The 13,853-nt window shown below is 44.1% G+C and overlaps 1 protein-coding gene across 9 annotated transcripts in view; it reads right to left on the bottom strand.

Annotated features, from left to right (window-relative positions):
• DOCK9 (dedicator of cytokinesis 9) overlaps positions 1-13,853 on the bottom strand; it is a 1,255,128-nt gene that overhangs the window by 735,464 nt on the left and 505,811 nt on the right. For all 9 annotated transcript variants that reach the window (XM_086947866.1, XM_086947869.1, XM_086947867.1 and 6 more), the window contains exon 4: positions 7,711-7,793. In XM_086947866.1, the coding sequence (XP_086803992.1) occupies positions 7,711-7,793 (83 nt within the window). The remainder of the gene's footprint in view (positions 1-7,710; positions 7,794-13,853) is intronic.

Genomic DNA, 13,853 nt, shown 5'->3' with positions numbered 1-13,853 from the left:
AGTAAGCGCGAGCTCCCAGGCACCCTCGGCTGACCGGCAGGACGCAGCACTGGCTCGCGGACTTACGTGTGAGGATCATGGTCTCCTGCTTCCCCCGGCACATGGGCGCTCAGCGCGCTCTTCTGGACGGGTTGCTGCAGGCACAAGGGCAACCAGATGGAGGGGGCAAGGCTCGGACTGCCTCCACCTGCTGCACGGAGCTTCCAGCGCCGCATGGACAGAGCAGGCAGTGTGGGCGAGTCACCACTCGTAAGAAATTAAATGGCATACATAGACAGGAAAATCGTTTTACCTTAGGAGAAGACATCATTAAACCTCCCAGAACACCACACGGCGGTCCCCGCATCCGTCGCCCCTTACCTCCGGAAGGCATGCGAGCAGGCGCACATGAAGCAGAAGGCCGGTGCCCGGCTCTTGTGAGAGCTGCGACCTCATCAGCGGGAGGGGGCGGGAAAAAGACACGGACAGCGGGAGGGGGGCGGGAAATAGACACGGCACGTGCAGAAGGCAAGACAAGAACAAGAGGACAGCGAGGAGAGGACAGCGAGGAAGAAAACAAAATGGCGTAATAAAGCTCTGAGATTTTTCGGATTTGGGGGCGTGTTTGGTGTTCAAAAATGGGCGTGGCCAAAAAGTGGAAAGAAGAACACCGAACACACCTCCAAATCCGAAAAGGACGGAGCCTATTTGGAGTAACGGCTCTCTCTTCCAATGGCTGGCCTCCTTTTAGGAAGCCAGCCAATGGGAGAGAGCCAAAATTAGAGGGGGGATGAAGAGCCCCTCTAAGAGACATAAGATCTCGCTACTTCCGGTTCTGACGAACCGGATAGTACCGAGACCTAAAAATGAATGTGTCCTTGTTTAAAGTAAATGGTGCTAATATAAAGCGCTCCAATGCCTTCGGGTGGTGTTGGAGCTATATAAAATTGCACTTAAAAAGTAACTAGTGCTAATGTAAAGCACTCCAATACCTTTGGGTGGTGCTGGCCCTATATAAAACTGCAAAAAATATGATGAAAACAGACTTGGTGGAGAAGGGGGATCTGTGCAACTGAGTTCAGCGGGGAAAGCAGCGACGGGCAGGAGGTAGGCGGGCAACCAACAGCAAATGGGGGCGGCCACGGGGAGATTAAGTGATTTGCACATAATCACAAAATGTGCAACTGAGGCTGAGGCTACAGAGACTATGTGGCGTCCCCTTGCAAGAGGATGTGGCGTCAGGGCCAGAGCTGCCAACTAGGGAGCTCGGAAACCGGGTTTGAGTTTCAGCTTCGGGTTAACATCCTTGATTCTGGGCAAATCACGTAATCTCCCCGTGCTTACAAAAATGAACGTGTATAAAGTAACTGGTGCTACTGTCAAGCATGTCAAAACTTTCGGGTGGTGTTTAGCGCTATATAAAACTGCACACAAAAAGTAACTGAGCTTATGTACAGCACTCAATTACCTGTGGGTGATGTTGGCACCTCATAAAAGCGCAAAAAGAAATGTGAACATCAGAGTTGTGGTAGGAGGTGACCTGGGGTAGAGGGGATTTGTGTAACAGGAATCCAGCAGGGGCAAGCAGCGACTGGCGGGAGGTGGATGGGCAACCAACAGCAAATGTGGGCTGCCTCTGGAAGATTAAGAGATAGAATAAGTATACGGTGTCCTACTGCAAAGTAACTGGCATTAATGTAAAGTGCTGCAATACCTTTGGGTGGTGTTGGCGCTGCATAAAACTGCACAAAAAAAGTCACTGCTGCTACTGCAATGTGCTCCAATAACTTTGGGTGGTGCTGGCACTATATAAAAATGCACAAAAATATGTGGAAATAGATGTGGTGTGCCACTGAGTTCAGCGGGGCAAACAGCGATGGGCAGTAGGTGGACGGGCTGCCACAGGAAGATTAAGAGATTCGACCATAATCATAAAATGTGGCATTGAGGAAAAGGCTAAGGAGACGATATGGTGTCCTCCTGGGAGAGGATGTGGCATAAGGGCCACATCTTCCGACTATACAGCTGGGAAACCAAGTCTGAGTTTCTGCGTAGGGTTAACATGCTTGATTCTGGATAAGCACTTAATCTTCGCATGCCTACAAAAAAGAATGTGTCCTTGGGTAAAGTAGCTGGTGCTAATGTAAAACGTTCAATTACCTTCAGGTGGTGTTGGCGCTATATAAAACTGACCTGACCTAGGTGCTAGAACAGATACATATGGACCTAATGTCTGTCTATAGCTGCCACGACTGTGTGCTGCATGGGCAGTTAATCATACACTTCTTCCTCTGTAGGTCCCTGTTCTATTTGTAAAAATGTTCCCTATTAGTGCAACCCAGTGTTAGGTGTGATAAATAGAATCCACAATACACAAATAAGTGCCAATAAAGTGCTGAAATTACAAAAAATGTGTACACAGGTACGGGGTACCTCACGGAAGTAACACCATGGGAGTCCACTGGTTGGTTCTTACCAGTGGGCTCCGGACAGCACATGTGCTGTCTTCCCGAGACCTACAAATCAAATGATTACACTCGGTCATAAATAAGATTGTGTGGTGATGCCTTGGGTTCCACGATACCGGGTAGAATGTGATGATGTGCCATGAAACCCTGAGACTGGGGTTGTTTTAGGTGTGTTAGTTGAACTCTCAGAGAGCTTCAGTACAGGACATATTTCTTTGTGACAATAAAGTTGCATGTTCATGTTTACCTTTTTGTGGAAGAAACTATTTCAAGATGGCAATAAATGCTTATACCCACTATGTGGGAGGTGTTTGTGATCAATGGCAGCATGCTAAAACGTATGTACCTAATTTAAAGTTAGGGATCTTCGGCTGCTCTGCGCGATTGGAAATGCAGCAGGGTCAGAGCAGTGGTGTTTTGCGGATATTAAGGAATAGAATATAGATTTAAGGAAAAGAATGTAAAATTAAAAGGAACCCTCAACTGAGCAGTGGCGTGAATGCAGTTCACTGTCTGGATCACCCAAGTGGTTCTCTTCAAATGAGTGCGAGCAGGATCGTGTGCTCAATCCGCTTATCTCCTCTTGTCTTCTAAGCACTAGAAATGTTTGTGTCTCTGCTGCATTTTTTTTAGAATCCACGCAACGCTCTGGCAAGGAGCTCTCTAAGGCATGACTGTTCTCTGAGTGAAGTGTGCTGGGAATGAGTGTTGACATTGTCATCTTTACTTCACTATGGGGGAAGTGTGCTTCATAACTGAGCACGCGAAATCCATGTTTCTATTGTGACTCCGCTCATGCAAAGGGTCAGAAACCTAGAAAAAGTACCACATTCACAACACTTCTAATATTGACAAAGGGGAAAAAGGTACAAGAATCATCTGTATCAGTAATTACCATTAAGGATGTGAATTTATTGTGTTTCATATTACTTGTGAATATCACCGATGTATACATTTGTCATCAACATATTGTGCTAATTCATTTTACTGTTAAATGTTTTGTGAGCTTTTGTTCACAAGGAAATAGAGCAAATCAGCACTTTCAATCAGTGATTTGCAATGAGACCACTTTAGCAACCTACAATTTCAGTTCCTTTTACATTGTTACATTAGGCTAAGCACCATGCAAAATGTAAGGCCTCCAGCATCGCAGTATCATCTTTGCAAGACTCTGGGGATAAACCAGTAAAGTGGAGACTATGGTTAAGATCCTTCAAGGCTTATTTGGCTACAAAAGATACTTAAAGATACAGATTAAAACCAATGTTTTTTTTATTGTAACAGAGTTGGAAAATCAAAATGTCTGATGACCTTCCAGAGTGCAAAACTCCTGAAGGTGAAGATCCTAAGTTTTACATTGTTAATGCTGAACTTGATAAACATTTTTGCTGGGTCAAAAAAGTATGCAGTCTTTTTTGTTTTGGGTAGGAGTATCAATAGTGGGAGGTCTTTTCACACTGCTTTTTGTCTTCCCTAGCACAGGACAGCTTTCTTATGTCCTAGAATGCCCTGGGCGACATCAGTGCCTTCTTCAGCAGGTACTATCTTGTGCGGACTCAGCATAGCTCCTCCTCCTAGTTTCGGGAGATGGTGAAGTCGAGGCAGAAGAATGGCAGGCTATCTGAGGAAGAAGCAGGAAGCTTGTAACTTTTCAATTGATTACCATTGAAGTCCATCAGAAAAATCTCTAAACAAGTCCTTGATTGGGCTAGATAACACGGACAAGATAAGGAATGTGAGGAACACTTTTGTCTTCTTTTGAGCCTAATCATCATAAGAGTGTTGAAAAGAGATAAGATTTTCTCCTCGAAGTTGTGCTATGGGATGAATTCCAATAGCAGATTCATCGTTACATAATCTAAAGTCTGTGCATCTAATTACCTGAGGAAAAAGAGGCAAAGTCCCGAGAGTTCAGGCAGCTGTCCAGGGATCGACTGTTCATTTCCTTAAGGAAATTCTTTACTGTGCTGCCATGCCCTATTTTTTTTTGGTGGGTGAGATGGGTCATGCAAGATGGTTGAATGGTGAAGAGAAATTTTAAGGAACGACAAATTGTGTAGCCTCTGGTGATTTAAAATAAAAACAAAATCGACACCTGTATTTACGCTATGGAATATGCATGAACCAAGTTATTGAGATAAAAAGTTTGGATTCAATTAGAGATCCAGAAGCAAGCAACATCCAGAATTTCAAGTCTGTAGTTTATTGTGGATTCTTTACTAGTTCATGTAGGACCTGAATAAAAGGAGAGAGATCACTATGTAGTTACCAGTTTGACCGCTAGAAGATTCAAGGTGTCTAACTTTTCTCCTCATAAGCAAAACAAAGTAAGAGATCCTGCAGCAAGGGGCAAAGGGAGATGTGAAGAAATCAATGATTTGATTAATATCAGAGTAATTTGTAGTTTCAGCTGCAACTTACTACCCAGGGGCCTGGAATGTGCAATGTGGCCAGTGATTTATTTTTGGTTGATGTTAGTTTCAATTTAAAAAAATTAAAGGTTTCAGGAGAAGACTAATGAGGTGGGGTGGGGAAGGCGCAATTTGGCTTATAATATGAGCAACTGGGGAGGAATAGGGGAAAATGAGAATCTACGTCAAGATCGACTCAAACTTACTGTAACCTTTGACGGTGTACAAGCTGATTGTCTCACCGATGTTATGAGCAAAAATAATAAAAACATTTAAAAATAAAAAAAATTTAAGGTTAGTGCTACCCTTCATTTCCTTAATAGATCTGAGAGTGTCATTTACAACAGCAATAAAAATATACATGTATGGATGTTACAATTAGGTAACCTGAAAATGTAGGAGTACAAGATTCAAGTATTGTGATCTGTTAGGTCTACACCTTCACCCTGAATCTTCCTACTCTTCCTGTCACTTGCAAGAAATAGGAACTTTGAACTTACGTTTCTTTGCTGACCATAAGATGTTTTCCTTTATTTTGCCCTTTGCTTATTTCAGTGTAGCCCTTTCCTACAGTACTCATCACATCTCTCTAATGCTTCTGAAGACACAATCTCCTCCCACATGTGTCCTCACAGATTTCCTGCCTCGCGACCAGCAGGGATGGTTGCGGGCAAATGCAAAGGTGATGCTAGAGACTGGTAGTAGAAATAGCCAACACTGTAGTTCTGAGCATCTAAAATCTAAAAATATGAATATGGGTGGTGGAGCATGGTGGCGGGCTCAATGACCACTCATCTACAAATATCCCTGAGCCCATACTGCTGGGGGCTACTCATAGGACTCACAGACTCAGGCTGAATGCCTTGGAGAGTGCAACAAGTGAGGTTTTAAGAGGTGTCACCCATTTGAATTTTGAACCTGGGCCAGGCCTGGTGATGCCTTGTCAGTCACAGAAATGCAGGAATCAGGAAAAGGAGTCAGACTGTAGCCAGATGAGGTGCCCGTGGATGGAGTGTCAGCACGGAGAATGGGCGCCACCTTTCCAGATAGGTAATGAGAGACCACTGATATTGTGGTGGTCACAACCCCTCCATCAATTGTAAGAGGGTATTGCTGAGCCAGGGGTGATGCTAGGAAGAATATTCATGTTGGTACTAGGGCCTGTCAGAAGGAATTTGCAAGAAAGCTTTGCAAGGAAGATGCAGTTAACATCAGCGGGCTCAGAACTAGTGCAACCACAGTGAGTGATAAGATGCTGCGATTACCCAGATGGCAAGCAGACAACTATTTTTTTTCAACTCCATACGTGCAGAAAGAACCCTGTGATAAAAGCGGCAGACAGGAGTGACCTAGTGAAAACCGAGATAAAGGTTGGCAACACTGGATGCAGCATTACATACATAGAACAACGTGGAAAATGTCTCTGCTGTCGCTTAATTTACTTTGGAGATGGTGGAGAATAAGGGGGATTCATAGAGTCACTGGCAAAATCATTGTAAACTAAAGAGAAACAGCTCTGAAAAAAGACTTGAGCTGTGGGCCTATGGGAAGAATCCAGAGAACAAGGTGCCCGTGATGAGAAGCTGGACAGGTTAGGAATGTCAAGGAGAGCATTGCATGATAAAGTCTTGCGTTGACATCCTGGGCATCTGGGAGATTTGGTCACGGAAACAATACAATCATTTTTTACTGAACACCTTACACCTGTACCTACTTAGTAAGTTAAAAAAAAAAAGCCCAGGTGTTGACGTGATGGTATGGAAGGGCCCGACGGAGGCTGCACTAATAAAACAAAATCTCTGTGTGGGAAACCTATATGTTTTACTTTTCCATATTACAACGCCAGCGCTCAATCAAAAGAAATCACATGCAGGTTCTGTGCACATTTCTCGATTCAGCTATCAACCACTCTGCGCTCTAGAAAAGCTTCAGGGGATTCTTGGCGGCAAGGCTTCATGCAGTGAAACATCAACAATTTCAGGATACTTGGGCACATGGATCAAGTTGCACTTACAGAGTGTTTGTAGTATGGTGATCAGTACCTTTTCCGAGTTGTTTATCAAAGGCTCTGTGGAGCCTGTTGAGTCATTGCTACCAATAACAAGATTTAAAACACAACAGTGTAAACGTACACACCTCTCCCAATGTATCTGACATACCAACTTCCCACAAATTATTATATTTATTTTCCAAATACCCAAGGAACCAAAAAAAGGTAGCTAAATGGATGCCGTTCTACTGGCTTTGAGGGAAAAAGTTTGCTTTTTACAGTTGAACCGTCAAGATCTGAATGGCCTAACAATTTGTCTTTTGGAGTCCAAAATTCAACATATCGTTCATGCGACCTGGAATCGGGCGTCCACATTGTCCTCTTTCAAGCTCTCGCCATAATTAATGATTTGACTGAATTTACCCCGTACTCCTACACCACAACAAGCTCTTTGGTCAACTGACTGCAGCCCAATTCTTTCCTTGATTAGTCCGTGCACTGATGTTCGATTCAAAATAAAAATAAATACCAGGCTCTTAAAACATTAAACAAAACTATATTTTGTATACCGAGAAAAGGAAGAATTGTCTTCCAGCACATGCAGCGTTTACGACACGTTCCATCTGCAAACGTAAGAAAAAAAAATCTGAAAAAAGGCAATAAATATATTCAGTGGAAGCGAAGCCAGCGTCAATTATGGTTTTCAGCATTAAGCTGCTCCGCTGCCTCGATATTAAAACTCTGAGCCAGCAAAAGATGAATGAATTTCCATGCTTTCTGTGAACAGCGCAAAAAAGATTGCTTTTTAACGTGCATGCAGTCATTCCAACAGTAATGGGTAAAAAAAAATGCAGGTACTCACTTAGGAAGCAGCCTGAAATCCCCAGAGTAGTCTTCATATTTATAATTTACCACATGCCAGTCCGAGTTGTAGGTTTTGATGCACTATATCCAGGGAAACAAATTCCATAAAACAAACGAAATCAATAGGGTACCTTCTCGAAATACACTGTGTTAAGCTTTTGCAGAATAATTATATTGCATGAAATCAGCAAAGCAATCACGTAGGACAAAAGTTGTACTGTGGGGTTAAGCATCTTCAAAGTAGCAAAGGAAGGTATAAGCATTAACCTTCCAAATAGTAAAGCGAAATAAACACTTTAAGCCTTTTAAAAATACAAACAGTTTAATCTGCAGCGTTTACATGAACTTTAATTACAAGTTTGCTTTCATGTCTATAGATCTGGTACCAGAAACAGAAAATATTTTTCACAACAAGAAATTCTTTTGAATGTGACCATACATGACAGACCCTGGCTCACAGAATCACGACTGGTGCATAATTACGAATGCACAAGGCACTTACAAAATCAAGACAAGCACTGGGGAAGTCAAAAAGTCTCGCCTTTGGAACCGAATGGCATGGCCAATGGTTTTTAGTTATGCTGTACACCATCCCCAGTGCTGTGCAACATGGCTAGGAAAAAAACAATGATGCAGCCACCGTACGCTCTCATAATTCTTTCGGCATGCGCACTTAACGAGCGTGCCTACCAAGTGACACAAGCGATTTTGTTCTTTATATTTACTGATCCGAGTTGGATTAATAAATAAAAAGAAAACAAGGAGCAAAAGCAATGTTTTTTTTAAGCCGTAGAGCAGGGCGGAGCTTAACAATATGAGTGTTGGTGTGCAGAAGCAACATGGGGGCGTGGAAGAGGAAATCAACACAGAGAGAGCTAGTGGGGGAAGCTACACGGAAGGTATGGGTGGGAGTAGATAAAATTAAACTAATGACAGAAAGCAATGTGTAGCACGGCAGCTGGGTGAGAAAAGCAAATAGGCCAGAGAGAGAGCAATGTGGAGCTGTGGGGAAAATCACTAAAGGGCATGTGCATCACAGAGGTGGCAGGGGAGAAGGGTAAGAGAGAGCAACATAGAGCAGGAGGGGTAGGGTGTCAAGCACATGAGGAAACAGCTATAAAAACAAATGCAATCCATGGTGTGCTTAAGAGCAAAGAAAAAAGTAGATGCCCAAAAGCAAGCAGTTGCAAGAGTCGAGCAAATTGGCAATACTCCAGGGAGGGCCACACACAAGATAAAGCAGTCAAGCTATTGAATGAGAAGCAGGCAAATAAGAGTGATAGTAAAGCCAACCATTGGCAAGTAATGGATGGGCTGCAAGCACCTCTAAGATCTTGGTAAACCCACAATAGGTCCTTTACAACCAGACAGCTGCCTACCTAAAAACACAGAAGTTGTAAGGGCGGGTAAGAAGGACAGAAAAATGATTATTCCGACAGGAGTCCCATTAGATTGCCATTGAAGTTGCCCATTAAAAATATATGTAACACTCACAAAGACACAACTTTCAGGATTCTGACAAACATTTCCTCAACAATTCCCAGCATAACTGAACACATACACAGATCTAAAATGGAGAACAAAGGAGCTAAAATATTTCATTCTACGTTTTCACTAACTCTACGAATGAAGAGTATACATACTGAAAACAAATCCCAGATCTAAGGTTAAGCCTGACAGGGGTATGCAGATGAAACCATGGAAGTCACCGTTTTCCATTGGCAAAACCTTGGGGCTTTCACCGTCTACCACAACAGCTTCAATGTCAATGGGTCAGTTTCCCAAATATTTTGCTATGGCTTACTCTTCTAGTAGTAAGTCCTGTTTCTAACCATTGCGCCTGGAAAGTATTGAACACACTCATTTGGCAAACAGCCCAAAGCCTTCAACAAGGCAATATGCATTCGGTGGCCTTTTGTTCTAATGTCACATCTCAGGCTATGCAGGCATCCATATATTTGAATTCCAGGTCTTGTCTTTGAAAGGAAGAAAGTCCCTGACCCTCTCTGCAGCTGTGCAATTACTGTCATTCTTCCATGTGTCCCTGTCACTTCCTAGCTCTTTAACTTTTGCAACAGTTTGTGTGAGAACTCTAATGCTGAGGAGCCTCACAAACTGATCATTTGGTGCTCAAAATGGTCACTCACTGGTGTGCCATGATGGGGATTTTTGTCATTTTGGGGTGCAGTAGATGTGTTCTTAGGCGCTACTTAATGGTATCCCCCTGTAAATTATGCCCAGTGGCCTTGGGCAGTTAGGGAGCCTTTCATTGTTATTTCCGAGTGTTTGAAATGCTAGCAAACAGTCTGTGTGTAGGTTTTGCAATGAAGAACATCACAACCTAGGTGTACAAGAGCTAGTTTGAGATTATCAGCAGCATACTTGTTGTTGGGGATACCACAAGATCATAGCAAACAACTTTTAAATTGTGGAAATGGAGGCTGCCAGATGGAGGCAGGATGCTACCAAATAACGAGTCAATCAATCAATCAAGGAATTTGTAGAGCACACTACTCACCCATGAGGGTCTCAAGGCGCTGTTCAGGGGTTTCTGCTATTGCTCGAACAGCCAGGTCTTGAGAAGCCTCCTGAAGGTTAGTAGGTCTTAGGTCTGTCGTAGGAGGATGGGGAGGGTGTTCCAGGTCTTGGCGGCGAGGTAGGAGAATGATCTGCCACCGGAGGTTGCTCTTCAGAAGCGGGAGACGGTGGCGAGGGCGTGGTCGGTAGAGCAGAGCTGGCAGTTCGGGGTGTAGAAGGTGAGTCGTCTGTTGAGGTATGCTGGTCCGTTGGTCGTGGAGTGCCTTGTGTGCGTGGGTGAGGAGCTTGAAGGTGATACTCTTGTTGATGGGCAGCCTGTGCAGGTCTCTCAGTTGGGGTCTGATGTGGCTGTGTCGCGGAATGTCGAGGATCAGGCGGGCCGAGGCGTTCTGTATGCGTTGCAGTTGTTTCAGTAGTTTGGTCGGTTCTCCCGCGTAGAGGGCGTTTCTGTAGTCCAGCCTGGTGCTGATGAGGGCCTGGGTAACCGTTTTTCTTGTGTCAGTGGGGATCCATCTGTAGATCTTGCGGAGCATGCAGAGGATGATGAAGCAGGAGGATGAGACGGCGTTGACTTGCTTAGTCATGGAGAGTGTTGAGTCGAGGACGAACCCCAGATTGCGTGCATGGTCGGTGGGCGTTGGTTCTGTTCCCAGGGCGGTCGGCCACCAGAAGTCGACCCAGGCTGAGGGGGGGGGGGGGGGGGGGGGGGGGGGGGGGAGCCGAGGATGAGGACCTCCGTCTTGTCCAAGTTCAGCTTCAAACGGTTGTTCTTCATCCATTCGGCGACGGCTTTCATTCCTTCGTGGAGGTTGGTCTTGGCGGTGAGGGGGTTCTTGGTGAAGGAGGATCAGCTGTGTGTCGTAGGCGTAGGAGATGATGTTGAGTTTGTGCAGTCTGGCGACGTGGGCGAGTGGGGCCAGGTAGATGTTGAACAATGTCGGGCTGAGGGATGATCCCTGGGGTACACCGCAGATTATCTTGGAGGCTTCGGAGAGGAAAGAGGGGAGGCAGATGCTCGGGGTTCTGCCGGCGAGGAAGGAGGTGGTCCATTACAGGGCCTTGTCTAGGATTCCTGCGTTGTGGCGGCGTAGGGTGCAGTGGCACACCGTATCAAAGGCAGTTGATAGGTCCAGGAGGATGAGGGCCGCGCTTTCGCCGTTGTCTAGTAGCAAGGCCCAGATGTCATCGGTAGTGGCGATGAGGGCAGTTTCGGTGCTGAGCTTGCTTGAGTGCAGTCTTGTTCCATACTAGGACTTTTACTCATCCTTTTTGTTTGCAAGACCAGTCTAGGAGAAATAGGCAAACTATCCAAAAGACCAGGGTTTTGGAAAGCGTCTGGTTAGCTGCACATAGGCAGTGATGACCACAATGAAGCCTTGAAAGAAGGGAAAGAGTATCCTTCCCAGAAAGCCTTTTGATGAGGGAGGGAAGCTGTGGCTCAACCTACTTGGCTGGATTTTTAACATCAAGGATGTGCAGACTTTGACTGGCAGTGAGTAGATGCGCAACTGGCAGGACTTGAAAATATGAGCTGGGTTCCCCATTATCTTACTGAACATATTTTCTAAACGGCCCTGAAACAACTCAACTGGTGTAGGTGCTTTCAGAAAATATAGTGGGGTGCAGCCCATTTCCTCTTGGCTGGGAAAGTTAATTTGCCCTGCTGCTAAATTTGCCTCGGTAGAAGTCCTCAGATAGCTCAAGATGGAAAGATACACCGACACAGCACCCTGATGTCATCTGTGCTTCTCTTCATAGGACGTAGCAGGGCTCCCTCAAGAAGCTAAATCTACAAGTGCAGTTAAGGTCAATTGTGACCGCCGGGCGAGCACGCTCCCTTACTCTACCACCTTTTATTCTTTTTTTTTTGTTCTTCAATTAAATTGCTCTTTGTACAGACGTCCATAACTTGGCTGGCCTGCATGTTAACTGGATCAAAAGGGGCCTGTGTAACCCAGTGTGAGCCTCTTATGTTTGTTGACTTGCACACTATTGCCAGAGTGTAAAACTAGGGTCTGCTCCATCATAAGTTGGGCTTCCCTGAGTGAGAATACCCTGAATGAGCCTAAAGGGCTGCTGAGTCACAAGATATTCCCATATTAAGAAACAGAATCCACCTTTTAACCCAAAAACTGTTTTATCTTCCTGGACACAGTGAATCACTTTCACTACCTCTTAGGTATTTCCCATTTTACCTGCAGATTACTGTTGATCTACATTTCAATATCCACAATGTGTGTCTTTGCTGAAGCTTGGTTTCACTGTTCATACATACGAAGACTATGGATGGTAAAGACCTGTGAACCAAACACAAATAATTCACCATTGAAACTAGGACCGTGGTCTTCTATTTTAATGTTGTTCTTACCATCAGGATAGTGATTGAGAATTATAGGTTAGCAAACATTGCATGAACCATGCCATCATTACATTAACTGCATTGCTATTATGCTGTGTTTTCTTGCTTTCAAGAGTCTTTGGGTGTTGCTGATCATTTAATGATTGTGAACTGTCCAGTGTTCATTGCCCAGGCATTAAATGCATCACTATTTTGTGTTGTATGTCCACTTAATGGGGCACTTTGGTCTGTATGCTTTGCTACTGACAGAATTTCACTTATACTGTAAATATAGGTATATACATTTTTGAGACATGTCAAAGTTCTGGATTCTTTTTTTAAACACCTGGGCATTCTCAACTTTATTGCAACAGAAAATGGTTGTATTGCAATGTGCCTGAGCTCAACCCTGCAACATATATTCTGAGGAAGGTCTTGATGGCTCGGCGAGAGAGTCAACGGGGCTTGGTAGTCCTACTTACCATTGCAGTTAAAGAATCAAGAATCCTGATTAGTGTAACACAAGTATCCTTATGTTTGGATGGCCTGTGACGGAAAGGATAAGGAAAAAAAGTCTGGCACTTTTGTATTCCATTTTCCTATGTTGTGCTTTTCACAATACACAGATTTAAAAACTGGAACCTCTCTGCTGTACTTTAATCCACCTGTATTGGGGCAGCCATATGACTTTAAGAACTGAAAAAAGTATGTAAGGTGAATTCTCTCTAATAATGTACAACGGGATAACAGAAAATGTCAATTCTGATGGCTGAACTTCTCCTTTAAGTACCACATAATCTCCAAGAGTCTCTGCATCACAGTATTGCACTATTTGGAATTCTGAGGCCGGGTCAATGGAAAGGATAATCTCAATTACCCTTATTTTCTTTGATGAACTCCAATAAACATTCGTACATAGTCTATTGCTCCTAGGGCTTTACCCTCACAGAATGCATGACTGCACTCAACTGTATTGGATCTTAGTACCTATGTTTCTGGCTACTCTTCGTGTCCTTACTAATGTTTCACTAAGCATGTTATGAGCCAGATGTCTTTAAAGTGGCCAGCTTCTGGTATAATTGTGAACTAAGAAATTGCTTATGTCCGATACAGCGGACAGGGACTTAGGCAACTGATCTTGATTAGTCTCTTGATAGTAATGGCTGCTTCATAGAGCACAATCTCATATTAACCAGGATCCTCTTCAGTATTGTCAAAAAAGTGACATGCAGTTAACAATCATTGTGATTTTCATATTGCTTTCC

Source organism: Lissotriton vulgaris (assembly GCF_964263255.1).
Source record: "Lissotriton vulgaris chromosome 8 unlocalized genomic scaffold, aLisVul1.2 SUPER_8_unloc_1, whole genome shotgun sequence".
Lineage (NCBI taxonomy): Eukaryota > Metazoa > Chordata > Amphibia > Caudata > Salamandridae > Lissotriton > Lissotriton vulgaris.
This window is presented reverse-complemented; position numbering and strand designations above follow the sequence as displayed.